This window comes from Myxine glutinosa, chromosome 14, assembly GCF_964187855.1.
Source record: "Myxine glutinosa chromosome 14, kmMyxGlut1.1, whole genome shotgun sequence".
In the NCBI taxonomy this organism is placed as follows: domain Eukaryota; kingdom Metazoa; phylum Chordata; class Myxini; order Myxiniformes; family Myxinidae; genus Myxine; species Myxine glutinosa.
The window spans coordinates 37,115,228-37,131,297 of record NC_136274.1 but is presented as its reverse complement, the minus strand read 5'-3'; the positions used below and the strand labels follow the sequence as shown (position 1 = coordinate 37,131,297).

Genomic DNA, 16,070 nt, shown 5'->3' with positions numbered 1-16,070 from the left:
TCCTGGATCGTAGTGTAAATATCAGTGTAGTCTTGTATAAATGATGCTCCCTACCGGCTGTATGTTTAGTTTGAGGATTCTTTCCGCGATTCGGTTATCCTGTGGGTGTGTTTCTGTTAGGAGAAGGGTGCAACGTCGCAGGGGGACATATTTACTCATTTGTGAACATCTGTAAAACTGTCGCACTCAGGGTTGAGTTAATAGTAGAGGGAACTACATCTGAGTGCCACACTAAAGTAAGTAAAAATTTATCGGGTCGGGACGCCCCGAGGTAGAGAAGGGTGCAATGTTGCGGATATGAGATTGGCACCCATCCATATCCGCTTGTAAATATTCCCCTATTTCCTCCATACTTCCCAACTATCCCCAATCCCCCATTCCCTAGTCCCATTTTCTGTAAACAACACTCTGTAGACCCGACCTTCCCCTATTTCCCCCATTAAATGTCGCATCCAGGTCCACCGCATCTCACGTAGACAACTATAGGACATCTTGCTAGTTATTCTTAGTCTATGTCAGTTAAGGACTCGTTTCCATTAATTCTGACTCTTCGTTGCACCAGAATGTGATTGTATGGCACCGTTAGGAAGTTTAGGACCTCCCAATACCTCCCCGCAGCTCTTCCTCACGGTTCAACAACAACAACAACAACAGCAACAACGGCGGCGGCGCGGGGAGTGCGCGTCCTCACTCCGGCTTGGTTGGTGGGGGGTGTTGGGAGGGCACCAAGCCTTTCCAACGAGCCGCCATCGGACATGTGCTCGACGGGGTTACCAAGTAGGGGCTCGCTGTCAGCTCCTCATCAGGGGCGGAGCCCGGTAACCCCCGCACCCAATAGAAGCGGTGGACCGATCCCATCTGGGGCGGAGCCAACGAGTCGAGGGCGTGTCACTCCCCGCTGAGCATGCGCAGGAAGAAGGAGGTGACGTCAGATGCGCCCTCAGCTTGGAGAGAGAAGGACGCCACCTCCGAGCGCTGCAATACCTCCCCGCATCTCTGGACCGGACCGTGTTTGATTCTGCCCCTGAGCCAAGGTGCACCTTGTGCTATCAACCGACCTGTCCTTCCCTGCCATCAATCCCTGTGTAAGTCAGTCTTGTTCCGTTTGTCTGTGGTCTGTCTGGGATAGATAAGATTGTGTCTAAGTGCCTATCTCTTCTGTGCTTTACCTCTTACCTTGTAATCTACCCCTTTTCTCCACCACCAATTATATCCTCCTCCGGAGGTCTTGAGAACTGTACCCCTTGTGTCGTTTCATTTATCCCAGCCGTTGTGTCCTTTCCTTCATTGATTTAGCATAGCGCGATTTGGTCAACATCGGGTGGAATCGGGTAAGTTGGGGAAGAATCGGGTAAACTGTGCGAACACGGCGGCCATTCCGCTCGGCCCATCATAACATCTTAAGCCGTGTCCGTAACAATATAGCACGAAATCTCAAAAAGTTGTGGACGGATTCAGACGGAATTTGATTGTCAGGTTGAGTGTGCGACGAGGACGAATAGGTTCGATTTTAGTGAAGATCTGGATCCGGATCTGAGAATTTTTTAATTTTCTCCGTGATTCTTCACCATTGAGATATGGGGCCAAAAACGATATATAACATGATATCTCAAAATGTTGTGGAAATGATTACTTTCAGCTCAGGGTTCTGTAGGCCATTTTGTTTTTTAACTTGACTACTGCCACCACCCCCTCGCCCCAAACACGTTACAATCCAGATTGCCACCCATAAATTTAGTTATTGACCCCAGATCGACCGTTCATGCTTTGGTAATAATTTACCCACACGATCAAAGTCCGATAGAAAACAATCCTTAATCTGTTTTTCAATTCTGTGATAAAAAATAATTCACCTCGAGGAACACACACTCGCCTCTGAGAGCTGTCGAATCTGGGTTTGAATGTCGACCCTGCTATAAACTGTCATATCCTGGTGTTTCGGATGCAGAGTGATGCATCAATGTGTGCACCTTCCATCGGATCGAGGCTCATGGAAACATGATCGAGGCTCATGGAAAAGCTAGAGCAGAATGGAAGGGAACAAAATGGAAAGGGGGAAACATCAACACCAGAGTACAAGTGAGTGAGATCAAGGGGAGGGGAAGAAGGACACATGGGGGTGAACAAGCTGCAAGAAAAGGAAGTGGAAAGTGTGGATGAAACAGAAAAATAACAAACAAAAAGAGGTGAGGGAGAGAAATCACAATAACCTGGAAAAAAAGGAACGCTTTGGAATGGGTTCATTTGGGGAAGAAGAGATCATGGGGTTGGATGGGGGATGACCTGAGGAAGTGGTGAACAGCTGTCTTGAAGCCCTGGAGGGAAGAATGGACTTAACAGTCTGGGGAAGTTGGTTCCGCAGGGAAGAGAAAAGAGGAACAAATGAGTGGAGGTGAGCAGTGAGCCTGGAATTTGGGAGTTTAACAGGAAGAGGGTTACTAGCAGGCGGTGTGCACCCAGCTAGCAGAACACTGGGAGGGACAGATCCAAGAGAGAACAGAGAAGACCAAAAAGAAGGCGGTAAAATACAAAGAGGCCACCAACCTGCCTGTGATGTGAGAGTAACAGGCCGGGACACTCGGCTTCGTTACGGGAGATCCCAATGATTATTATTAAGGGCCTTGCTTTCCATTTTCCTTCTTTCCAGGAGGGCAAGGTGAGGCAGGGGCACAAGCGTGAAGGGGAGAGCAGTACTCCATCAAGCTGTGAATGAAGGCCTTGTAGGTTGTTAAAAATTCAGGTTGGCCAGGGAAGGCCCTTGCACGATGAAGGATGCCCAGTGGACGTCTGGCTTTGGAAGCCATCTTGAAAATATGGTCTGCCAAAGAAAGGTCATGGCTTGATTGTGAGGCCCAAAAATTTTGAGTGACTTAACCTCTTCAAATAGTTTGTTTAGGAAGTAGATGAGGGTAGGGGGTTGCCAGACAGTCCTTTCGGAGAGACAGGATGAGTGTGTGTGATGTGCCCAGGATGACAGACATATTCCAAGTGTTGGACAAAGCTCCATGAGAGCACTTTCTCAGTCATACACTCACGGGTTGCTTTATGTGGCTTGATACTGATATGCTCTGTCCGTTGCTTTAAAGTTTTGAGCAAAGGAGACAAAGAAGAATATGATATGGATATAAATGTCATTTCGACCAGCTTTTGCACTACATCTCTCCACTACTACATCTTCAATGGCCACAATTAACCTCATCTCCTTTTGTGGTCAGACACAGGAGTGTGAATGGCCCAACTCCTTCACAATCCGTTTGGTTGGTCCTGACGTTCGACTGTAGCTGTTTAGGACAGGAATTTTCCATTTTCTCACTGTGAAGGCAACAACTTGCCTAGTCTGGTCAAAAGGCACAACGGGTCCATGAACCTCCACCAACTAAGATGGACGTCCATCTAAGGCATAGGTTCTTAACCAGGGCTACCTGTACCCATTGGGGGTACGAAACCTCCAAGCTGGGGGGTACCAGACACGACGCCCCAAAATACATTTCAATTAAAAATAAGTATTTAAAGGGTTAAAACAGTATTTAACAGTATTTAAAGAAAAAAAGAAGGGTTAAAATGTTTTTATTTAAAAATTACAAGGGTTAAAACGTTTTTATTTAAAAATTACAAGCGGGGGGGGGGGGGGAGAGTGGGTCACACACAGGGGGTGGGGGGGGAGTGGGTCACACATGGGGGGGAGAGTGGGCCACACACAGGGGAGTGGGTCACACACTCAAGGGGGAGTGGGTCACACACATGGGTGTGGGGGGGGGGGGGGAGAGTGGGTTACACACACGGGGGGGAGGGGGTGAGTGGGTCACACACATGCACGGGGAGGGGGGGTTCACAATTTTTTTTTTCTTTTAAATATATTTTTATTCTTTCTTTTAAATAGTGAGATGGCTTTCCCGTGGCCAGGTGCTTACCCGTGTCTTCGAACTGCACGAAGAAATCAAGCAGTTTCTTAGAAAGCAAGACAGTGACATTGCTGACCATTTTGAAAATAGGGAGTTCATTTTGTCCCTGGCACACCTGGCAGAGACATTCACACCTCAATGGTTTGAACACCTGCATCCAAGGAACAGGGATGAACATGATCACTGCCAGGGAAAAGGTGGCTGCCTTCACCCAAAAACTTCCAATCTGGATGCAACGCATTGAGAATGGAAATTTTGCAAACTTACCGAAACTTCATGAGGCTGCTAATGCGGAAAAAGACCTATCCATCGTGACTGAAGTGAAAGAACATTTGCAGGTGCTGAATCAGTCCTTCCAAGGATACTTTCACCATGGAGAGGTTCTATTGCACAGAGATGGACACGGGATCCATTTCTTTTCAACCTGGATTCCATGGATGATAGTGATAAAATGAAAAATGATCTTGTTGAGCTGAAGGTTAAGGAAAAAATCCGAATGGAGTTTGAATCAATGCAGCTAGACATGTTGTGGTGTGCACAACTCAAAACGTTCCCACAGTTAGCAGAGAGACCTCTGGAGATTCTCGTGCCATTTGCGACCACCTATTTGTGCGAGACAGATTTTTCAACACTCCAACACATCAAAACAAAGGCCAGGAACCGTTTGGATGCAAGTGACATGCGTGTGGCTATTTCAAAGAAAGAACCTCGTTTTAGCATCATCATTATGAAAAACAACAACAAAAGAGCCACCAGAAATGTGTCTGTGTGTACTGTGTAGTATATTTTTATACAAAAGTTATTACCCTCGCCTGAGGAGAGGGTATTGCATTTGAGTCCGTTTGTTTGTTTGTTTGTCTGTTTGTTTGTTTGTTTGTCCGCACAAAATAAATATGATTTTCTATGCAACCGTTAGTCCGATTGACAGGAAATTTGCACGATAGGTGCAACTCCACCTGTAAAAAAATTTCATGATAATTATGACGTCATAGGTGACGTGGTTCGGCCGCTATCTTGGAAAATCCGAAAAAATTTGCACCGCTATATCTCCGAAAGTGCTGAATAGAAAAAATTGAGACATGGCTCATTGTAAAGAACTCTCCATGGGGAATAAAATATGTTAATGATGATGTCATAGGTGCCTCCATTATGACATCATAATTCAACAAGTACAAAACTTCATCCTATCAAGATGAAATTTATTGAGCGTCATGTACGCATAAATTGGTTGGGAAAAGAAATAATGATGACGTCATCAGTCACGTGGTTCGGCGGCCATATTTGTTTTAACACAACAGCCTTAAAAACCACTGAAAATACATCCTGACAAGGTTTTGCGATCTCTGTTTGCTCTTTCTTGTTATTGTACTGTAATCTACTTCAACAAAGTGACTTTTCACCAAACAGTATGCATTATGATTATTGTTTCCATAAATGTGTTTTTTTTATGTGAAAACGAAGAAACTTTATTAATCTATTATTGTAGTTTTAAGTCATTTTTGACAGGGTACGGGAAAATATGATGAAAACTCAAGGGGTACGGGCACTTCAAAAGGTTAAGAACCACTGGTCTAAAGGATGGAACACTTTGTGATGTGTCTCTGCCTGGGAAACATTAATCCGACAGTTTATAGAATCAGGTCGAGAATCAAACCGAGATGAGATGGTTAAAGTGTGTGTGTGTTACTTCTGTGCAATTCTGGCAGATTTGTCTGTATCGCATCTCAAATCAATAATGAATTGTGGTACACCTGTGGTCAACTATCTATACTGAAAATAGAATGATAGAATCACAAGGTTCTTGGAGATGGAGCCCAACATTTGAGTACAAAAGTTAAAGATGTGACATAAAAAACATAAACCGTTTGCCTTGACATGTCCCTTTATTCTGTTCCCAATCAATCCCAACACTTGACCTCGCAGGTTTTCTGGCTTGTTCACCACGGATCCAAGGCAGTTTCTTGCCGGTGACCGCCCGCGCACAGCACATCCCAGCCGGTGTGCTGTCACAGGTGGAACAGGGTACCGGTGAGATCGAAGTGCCGTACAAGGAGCTGAAGCGGCTAATCGATCAAGATGAAGCCTTCATCATCGACGTCCGAGAGAATTGGGAGCTCAAGGAATACGGCTTCATCCCTGGCTCTTTGAATATCCCATGTGTGTCTCACTCGGGTCTTTGCACTTCACATAATATATTCTTTCCCAATCAATGGCGACTTATAATGTGACAAAACCACGAAACACTTTCATGCTTGTTTAGCTTGTCACCAAAAGGGAATCTGCAGGTAACCAAGCGATCTTTGATGTGTTATAGTGGTAATTTAACTCGAACGGCACTCGGTAGTGAATGGAACTCGGTAGTGAACGACACTCAGTAGTGAACAGAACTCGGTAGTGAACAGAACTCGGTAGCGAACGGCACTCGGTAGTGAACGACACTCAGTAGTGAACAGAACTCGGTAGTGAACAGAACTCGGTAGCGAACGGCACTCGGTAGCGAACGGCACTCGGTAGCGAACGAAACTCGGTAGGGATCGGCATTCGGTAGGGAACGGCACTCGGTAGGGAACGGCACTCGGTAGGGAACGCACGCGGTAGGGAACGGCACTCGGTAGGGAACGCACGCGGTAGGGAACGGCACTCAGTAGGGAACGCACGCGGTAGGGAACGGCACTCGGTAGGGAACGCACGCGGTAGGGAACGGCACTCGGTAGGGAACGCACGCGGTAGTGAACGGCACTCGGTAGCGAACAGCACTCGGTAGTGAACGGCACTCGGTAGCGAACAGCACTCGGTAGGGAACGCACGCGGTAGGGAACGGCACTCGGTAGTGAACAGCATTCGGTAGGGAACGCACGCGGTAGGGAACGGCACTCGGTAGTGAACGGCACTCGGTAGGGAACGCACGCGGTAGGGAACGGCACTCGGTAGGGAATGCACGCGGTAGGGAACGGCACTCGGTAGGGAACGCACGCGGTAGGGAACGGCACTCGGTAGGGAACGCACGCGGTAGGGAACGGCACTCGGTAGTGAACGGCACTCGGTAGTGAACGGCACTCGGTAGGGAACAGCACTCGGTAGTGAACGGCACTCGGTAGGGAACAGCAGTCGGTAGCGAACGGCACTCGGTAGCGAACAGCACTCGGTAGGGAACGACACTAGGTAGAGAACAGCACTCGGCACTGCCACATGGTCGGGTTGTCAGCAACTACACTGACTATCACTGGCTTGCCAATGGGGAGTGTGACTGCGACACCTGCAGGACTAAAAACAATACCTGTTAAAGGGCAGATGAGCTCCCTTAGGGAGCCAATGGCCATCCAGTGAAGAGATAGTGTCTCCTAAAAAACAAACATCCAGTTGGACCGTTTTTTCGGTAGTAGGTTTGGTTGTCGACAGCAACCGCCCAGGGTAGTACTACTGTTCGGACATAGGAGCGTTAAAGTGGTGCCGGAACCATCTTGCTCTCTCCGTGTCAGGATTGTGGTCTTACCTTCTGTCCCACTCAAACTAGAGCTACCGGGCAAGCTTCAATCTCACTTTCTTACAAACAAACATCATACACTTTTCCTTCTCATTTTCACTCACTTTTACATTCTCTCTTTAATTTCTCTTTCCTCACATTTATCAATGCAGTTGTTTATTTGAGGCCTGGCCTCGATGAGGACTATATAGTCCGTGACCGGACCCTTCGACATCATTATTTAAAAAAACAAGTACAAAAAGTTTTAATTAAAACAAAAACCGCATCGATGTTACACAATGCCTGGTTGCAGCTGTGCCTATAACGTCGATGTTATAGGCACAGGACATTCCTATTGATTCGATTACTTGATGTTATTTTTGTGCAAAGTGAAAATATATCTCGGCAATTTCCCGTGTGTGGCGACGAATTTTTAATATATCTCAGCATTTTCCCGTCTGTTATTTCAGGTGGTGTATGACTGACCATGCCGCGATTTAAAAAACATATATCTTGGCAATTTCCCGTGTGTGGCGACACGTGAACGAAGCTATGCTCCTCTCTCCACATTATTGTGATGACGTATATATTAAATATTTCATCGTGACGATTGTCATCAAATGGACGAATTTTTAATATATCTCGGCATTTTCCCGTCTGTTATTTCGGGCGGTGTATGACTGACCATGCCGCGATTTAAACAAAATATATATATATCTCGGCATTTTCCCGTCTCTTATTTCGGGCAGTGTATGACTGACTATGCCGCGATAAAAAAAAAAAAATCTCAATGGACTTGAAGTTACAGGCCTTTGAGAATTCATTTCGTTCTATAAAGGGCAACTTTCATCGGATTTTCTTCCCGTTTTTTTTCAACCGAGTCTAAAACTATGTTAGCGACTGTGAAAAATGAAATGATATATCGAATTTGATTTGAAATAAAACTGTGTGAGAGAGGAAGACACCACGGGCCTACAAAACAGGCCTCAAAGCTATGCGAGTTAATAAAATGGTGGATATTTGTTTATATGAAGGCTCTCCCAGAATGGGTGGAGCTATGGTTCCCAGAATGGGTGGAGCTTTGAGGTTTTGTCTTCTCTGCAAGAACAAGAAGAACAAGAAGAACAACAACAACAACAACAGCAGAGGGCACTCTATGAGCAGTGTCTGCGAGGCGGCTAAAAAATAATAATAATACCTCCGCCAGGCTGAACAGTCTACGTTTTGTATCCACCGATAGGTCGGATCTGGATCAGGATTTTCTTTGATGATTTGATGATCATCTTTGATGATCGAAGATTTCCCCAACTGTCAGGTCATACCCTTGTGATATTGCTCTTTTATGAGCCTCAATCTTGTAGATGAAAGAAAAGACAGCCAGCTCATCCCCTCTGATGACAAGCAAGCTCAAAAATGCGGTGTTTGCATTTATTACCCAAGAACGTTTATTTGATACTCTCTATGTTGTGTTGCATTATTAGGCCGTCCCTTGTGCAGCAGAAGACAGGGTTTTGTAATCACCTCTGTTTGTCTGTCTGTCTGTGTGTGGGTCTGTGCGTGTGGGTCTGTCTGGGCAGTAACTTTTTTATCATTTGAGTTTTGTCATAACGTTTTCACCAAAGCTCTATTAGAATAATACGGAGACGGCAAATTGATCATTTGTCAAAAGGTCAAAGGTCAGCGTCACATAAAATCATCAATTTTCATCCAATTGACCTGAAATTTAAATTTATCATTTGAGTTTTGTCATCAAATTTTCAACAAAGAAAGCTTTATTATGAGAATATGAAGAAGGCAATTTAATAATTTGGTCAAAAGGTCAAAGGCCAGTGTCACCTAAAATCATCAATTTTCATCCAATTGATCTGAAATTTAGATTTATCATTTGATTTTGTCATCGAATTTTCAACAAAGAAAGCTTTATTGTGAGAATATGAAGAAGGCAATTTAACAATTTGCTCAAAAGGTCAAAGGTCAGCATCACCTAAAATCATCAATTTTCATCCAATTGACCTGAAATTTCAATTTATCATTTGGGTTTTGTCATCAAATTTTCAACAAAGAAAGCTTTATTATGAGAATATGAAGAAGGCAATTTAATAATTTGGTCAAAAGGTCAAAGGTCAGCATCACCTAAAATAATCAATTTTCATCCGATTGACCTGAAATTTCAATTTATCATTTGGGTTTTGTCATCAAATTTTCAACAAAGAAAGCTTTATTATGAGAATATGAAGAAGGCAATTTAATAATTTGGTCAAAAGGTCAAAGGTCAGCATCACCTAAAATCATCAATTTTCATCCAATTGACCTGAAATTTAAATTTATCATTTGAGTTTTGTCATCAAATTTTCAACAAAAAAGCTTTATTATGAGAATATGAAGAAGGCAATTTAATAATTTGGTCAAAAGGTCAAAGGTCAGCGTCACCTAAAATCATCAATTTTCATCCGATTGACCTGAAATTTCAATTTATCATTTGAGCTTTGTCATCACATTATCAACAAAGAAAGCTTTATTATGAGAATATGAAGAAGGCAATTTAATAATTTGGTCAAAAGGTCAAAGGTCAGCATCACCTAAAATCATCAATTTTCATCCAATTGACCTGATATTTTAAGAATTTGCATATTGGGTCACTGAATTGGTTCACCAATCAAAAGCAACAAACCGATTGTTTTTTTTAATCAAAAGGTCAAAGGTCAAAGTTGCATAAAATCGTCAATTTTCATTTTGTATTTTTTAAAAACTGTTTTCGTTATTTTGAGCATACGGAAGAAAAAGAAGACGCCTGAATACAAACGGACGCGCGGACAGGCTTTGCATTTTCAGATACTTTCTAGTTATTATTTGAAAGTGTCTTCTAATTTGTTTGATTATTATTATTATTATTATTATTATGATTATTATTATTACTGGTTGAACTCGGTTGACAATTCCTTTTCTCAGTGGAAAACTTGGAGAAAGCGTTGAGCTTCTCGGAGCGCGAGTTCATGGCATTGTATGGCATCAAACCCCCGGGACAGAATCACAACGACATCGTATTCCTCTGCCGTGCGGGCAGGCGCAGCCGGACTGCTATCGAAATTGCCACAATCCGAGGATACGCCAGGTTAGTTTCTCCAATCATTACCCTGTGATACTTCCTACTTAGGACACCTAGGAAAAGCAACTTTTGATGTCACTACATTTAAATTTCATGTTATGTAATGTGGTGTTTTATGTTCGCTGTTTAATACAAGGAAACCAAGACAAATTAAGAGGCCATTTGCTCCATCACACACATGTACAGCCAACTCCAAAGCAGGGAATTTGACTAGGAGTAGGATGCCAGACATTTGGTCACCCAAGAGCACTATTTTGTTCAATCCGACTCTGTCAAGGATCGATTCCTTCCACTCATCCATCCTTCCTTCCACTCATCATCCACCCCTCCTTCCTTCCACTCATCCATCCTTCCACTCATCCATCCTTCTGCTCATCCATCCCTCCTTCCACTCATCCATCCCTCCTTCCATTCATCCATCCTTCCTTCCACTCCTCCATCCCTCCTTCCACTCATCATCCATCCTTCCTTCAAACGGCAATCATCCATCCTTCCTTCTACTCATCCATCCCTCCTTCCACTCCTCCATCCCTCTTTCCAGTCATCCATCCTTCCTTTCTTCCACTCATCCATCCCAAATTCCACTCATCCATCCCTCCTTCCCCTCATCCATCCCAACTCCCACTCATCATCCATCCTTCCTTCCACTCAACCATCCCAACTTCCACTCATCCATCCTTACTTCCACTCATCCATCCAAAGTTCCACTCAACCATCCCAACTTCCACTCATCATCTATCCTTCCTTCCACTCATCCATCCCAACTTCCACTCATCATCCATCCTTCCTTCCACTCATTCTCCATTCTTCCTTCCACTCATCCATCCCTCCTTCCACTCAAGCATCCCCACTTCCACTCATCCATCCCAACTTCCACTCATCCATCCCAACTTCCACTCATCCATCCCTCCTTCCCCTCATCCATCCCAACTTCCACTAAGCGAATGCATGCAATGCGATGCGCGTTCTGCTAGTTACAGAGGTTGGGTAACAACATGGCGCCTGTGAATCACATGACAGCGCTTAACCAATCATAGGGCAGACCAGTTGAAACCGGGTTGACCGAACTCTATCTACGGCTCTGGGGAAGGTGAATGGAGGAAGGGTGCACATGCGCAGAAGAGGGAGAATGCCGAATAAAGAAAACCTCTTGATTCTCGTTCCTGTTGCTGTTTACTGAATCTACGGACACGACAACTGGCGACGAGGTAAACGTTCCTGGCGAACAATGACGGCGGTAGGCTCATTGGAGACTTTCAAGGGCAACGATTTTGAAGCATACAAAGAACGCTTGGAAGCCTATTTCATAGCGAACGACATCGGACAAGTCGAGGTGGGCGCCATTGCTGCCATGATCCAAGCGACCGACAGGAAGAAGGTGGCCACTATGATCTCACTGATCGGTAAGAGTACTTGAACTACTTTGAAAGACTTGTGTCTCCCGGAAATACCTTCTGCTAAAACGTACGAGCAGTTGTGTGAAATGCTACGAAATCATTTCAAGCCGCGAGTGTTGGAAGTGGCGGAAACCTATCGTTTTCACCGGACGACCCAGATTGAAGACCAAAATGTCATGGACTATGCAAACAGGCTAAAACGTTTGGCCGTCACTTGTAATTTCGGAAACCACCTCCCACGTCACCAGTTTGTTGGAGGTTTACACAGCCAGTCCACCAGGAAAAAGTTACTTTCCGAGGACAGAACATTCGAACAAGCTTTGGCTGTGGCTGAGGAAACGGCTGAAAAGGAAGTAAACCAATTCAACTATGGAGAGCCAGGGGTGTCGGGCCCTGTGGACTTTACAACGAGCATAAAAAACAAAACGAGCATCGTGGTCCTCTTTTCGAGGATCGGTGGGAAAAAACGACCCTACCGTTTCCAAAGGAAAAACGTTGCTACAGATGTGGCGCTACGGAACATCTGGCTGATACATACAAACATGCTCATACCATTTGCGGATACTGCCGACGTGAGGGCCATTTGGTTAAGGTGTGTTTGAAAAAACAGCAAAATGCAAAACGTCTTTTGAAACAAACCCATCATGTTATAGCTTCGAGCGATGATTCAGAGGACGAGCTGGATACGGTGCATTTAATGCATATTAACTCTACATTTGTATCAAAAAACACTACTCATCACTACCAACTCGAAATCTCCATCGACGGAACAGAGATTCCGACGGAAATTGATACAGGAAGTTCAGTTACTCTACTAAACAGTCGTGATTTTCAACGTCTGTCCGGTGACATCAATACCTGGAAACCAACTACAATATTGCTGAAGAACTACACGGGTGATGTCATCAAATGCTTTGGTGAGAAAGAAATGTGTGTTCAAAATTGGGAAGCAACGTGGTTTTGTTGCAGTGCGTGTGGTCGTGGAGCAGGACCTTCATTACTGGGTAGAGATATTATTTCAAAATTTTCCCTTCCCTGGAAAAATATTTTCAATGTTGCCGTTCCCATCACTACCGATGACATCGTCAGGCAATACCCCAAGATGTTTGAAAACAACGCCTTGGGAAGGTTGAGAGGGGTACAGATTACGCTGAAGGTGCGGGACGATGATCCAGTATTCATGAAAGCTCGAACTGTTCCGTTTGCCATCCGTGAAAGGGTTGGCCAGGCTTTGGACAAGCTTGAAAAGGGTGGGGTCATTGAGAACGTTCGGTACTCAGAATGGGCCTCACCCATTGTGCCGGTCATTAAACCAGATGGCCAGTTGCGGATTTGTGGTGATTATTCTGGCACCATAAACAAATATTCCGAGTTGGAACAATACCCAGTACCTACGCTGAAAGAACTGTTACACAAACTAGTTGGTGGGAAGAAGTATACGAAGCTTGATTTGTCCCAAGCTTACCACCAATTAGAGTTGGCCCCTGGGAGCAGAAAGTATACTACGGTAAATACACACCGAGGCCTGTACCAGTACCGAAGGCTTTCATTTGGGGTAAACAGAGCCGTTCCAGTTTTTCAACGTACCATGGAGAATTTGCTAAAAGACCTTCCCGGGTGCTGCGCGTACATTGATGATATCCTGGTGACGGGAGATAGTGATGACAACCATTTTAAAAACCTTCACAGGGTTTTGAAAAGGCTGGAGGAAAACGGAATTACATTAAAACGTGACAAGTTCCACCTCATGCTGGACGAGATTGAGTATGTTGGATTTGTTATTTCGGCTGCGGGGGTATTCCCGACAAAACAGAAGCTTGAAGCTATCCAACAGGCAGGAGTGCCCGAAAACGTGGGTGAATTACAGTCATTCATTGGCCTCGCAAATTTCCTTCGTCGTTTTGTTCCAGATTTTGCCGAAATCATGTCTCCTTTGTACGAGCCACTAAAAAAGGAGGTGAAATGGAAATGGGGAAAGGCTGAGGGTAACTCATTTGAAACAATAAAAGCTGCTTTGTGCTCCAGTCACGTACTACGTCATTACAACCCTCATGCCTGCTTGGTCCTTCAGGCAGACGCATCCTCCGTGGGTGCAGAGGGTGAGTCCAGAGGGTGAATTAGAGCCGGTGGCCTACGCATCGAGAACTCTGAATGACGTGGAAAAATATTACTCCCAGATTGAGAAGGAGTCTTTAGGAATAGTTGTTGGAGTGGCAAAGTTTCGGCAATACCTCCTGGGGAGACATTTCACGCTAATGACAGAACATAAGCCTCTGATAACTGTTTAACGAGCACAAACCCGTGTCACAGTTAGTGTCAGCAAGGATAAAGAGATGGTCCTTACTGTTGGCAGCTTACGACTACAGCATACAGTTCATCACAGGCAAGAAAATCGTTTATGCAGATTTCCTCTCACGAAAACCCGTACCGGGTCATACAAAGCCTGAATGAGTGACTGTGGAGGTACTTCTGGTGAAAAATGATGAAATTGTGAATGCCGCTGTCGTCGTGGTTGAAACAAACAAGGACCCAGTTCTCTGCAAGATACTTAATTTCACAAAACATGGTTGGAATGAGAATCCGGAGGAGGTGATTCGGCGTTGTCACAACAAAAGACTGGAACTTTCTGTGGAAGACGATATTGTACTGTGGAACTCTCGGGTGGTTATTCCCACATCGCTTTTGCAGATTCTACTCACTGATTTACATGCTGAACATTCAGGCATGGTAAAAATGAAACAAATGGCCAGGAGATACCTGTGGTGGCCAAATATCGACAAGGATATTGAAAGCACCGTGAAATCGTGTGTAATGTGTCAGGAGAATGCGAAGGCTCCACTGGGGAGTGAGCCTGCATTGTGGTCTTGGCCTGCCGGTCCCTGGAAACGACTTCATCTAGACCTGGCGGGTCCTTTTAAAGGGAAAATGTTTTTGGTTCTGGTGGACGCTTATTCAAAGTACATAGAAGTAATTCCCTTGGTGAACACAACTGTCACGACCATTATTCAAAGCCTTCGACGTGTTTTCAGTGTTTTTGGTCTCCCGGAACACCTTGTGACTGGTAACGGCAGCCAATTTACCAGCGCCGAGTTCAAAGAGTTTCTTATGACCAATGACATGAAACATACCCTGACTGCCCCAGGACACCCTGCTACGAATGGTTTGGCAGAACGTTATGTCAGTCATTTCAAGGAGAAAATGAAAAAAATTGGAGATACCGGAGAGTTGTTACAAACCAAACTGGACAGATTCCTGTTGACATACAGGGCCACGCCTACCTCGTTTGGGAAATCACCTTCAGAACTGTTAATGAACAGACAACCTAGAATAAGGCTCAGTGCTCATAGAGTTAACCAAACCAAACTAGAACGCCACTCAGTAGGGCGCATACTCCCGCCGTGGGTCAGGTTGGAGCCCTATCTTCCAATGGTAAAAATCCTTCAAAAAATTCCTGGATCCGGAATAATATCCTGAGCTTCACCAAAAACTAATCAATTCTTCCTTATCCCACCAACTTTCATCCAAATCCATTCAGAACTTTTCCAGATATCTTGTTCACAAACACACGGACATACAAACACACATACGCACACACACACACACACACACACACACACACACACACGGACACGATCGAATGCATTACTCCCTGGCGGGAGTAACAACAAGTGAAGGTGTTCCAAGAGAACCTCGGACATGTCCCAAAGTTCCAGCAGGGCCAACTCGTGTTTGCACGAAATTTTGGAAAAGGTCCGAGCTGGGTTCCTGGGACTATCTTTCGGGTCATTAGCCCAAGAAATTATGATGTGCGAGAAAACGGGTTGGTGTGGAAGAGACATTAAGAACAACTATGTCCCCGGAATGTGACCACCTCTTCATGTTTACAACCCGGTGGTGAAATGGGGGGCCCCGACCAATTCCCAGTCTCGCTTTCTGGACCCTTGTCTCCAACTAGTCTTGTTGGGAAGGGGAGTCAGGAAATGTCGATTCCATTTACACCACCTGTTGAACAAGCTGCTCTTCCCGATCAGCATTTTGATGACTCGATTTTTTTCTCCACGGGGTTGATCAATTTGGGAACCCAAAACCGGTTGTGGATGAACCCGTGCCTTCCCCATCATCGGGTCAACCACCTCATCGGGTTGGCGAGTCCAGAAGATTTCCGGTGCGAGAAAGGAAGAAAACACGAAGACTAATTGAAC

General features: G+C 44.9%; 1 protein-coding gene across 1 annotated transcript in view; it reads left to right on the top strand.

Moving 5' to 3' along the window:
• Window positions 1-16,070, top strand: part of LOC137439632 (rhodanese domain-containing protein CG4456) — a 28,171-nt gene that overhangs the window by 8,205 nt on the left and 3,896 nt on the right. Inside the window, exons 2-3 of the mRNA XM_068135581.2 lie at window positions 5,826-6,059; window positions 10,315-10,477. Of these exons, the coding sequence (XP_067991682.2) occupies window positions 5,826-6,059; window positions 10,315-10,477 (397 nt within the window). The remainder of the gene's footprint in view (window positions 1-5,825; window positions 6,060-10,314; window positions 10,478-16,070) is intronic.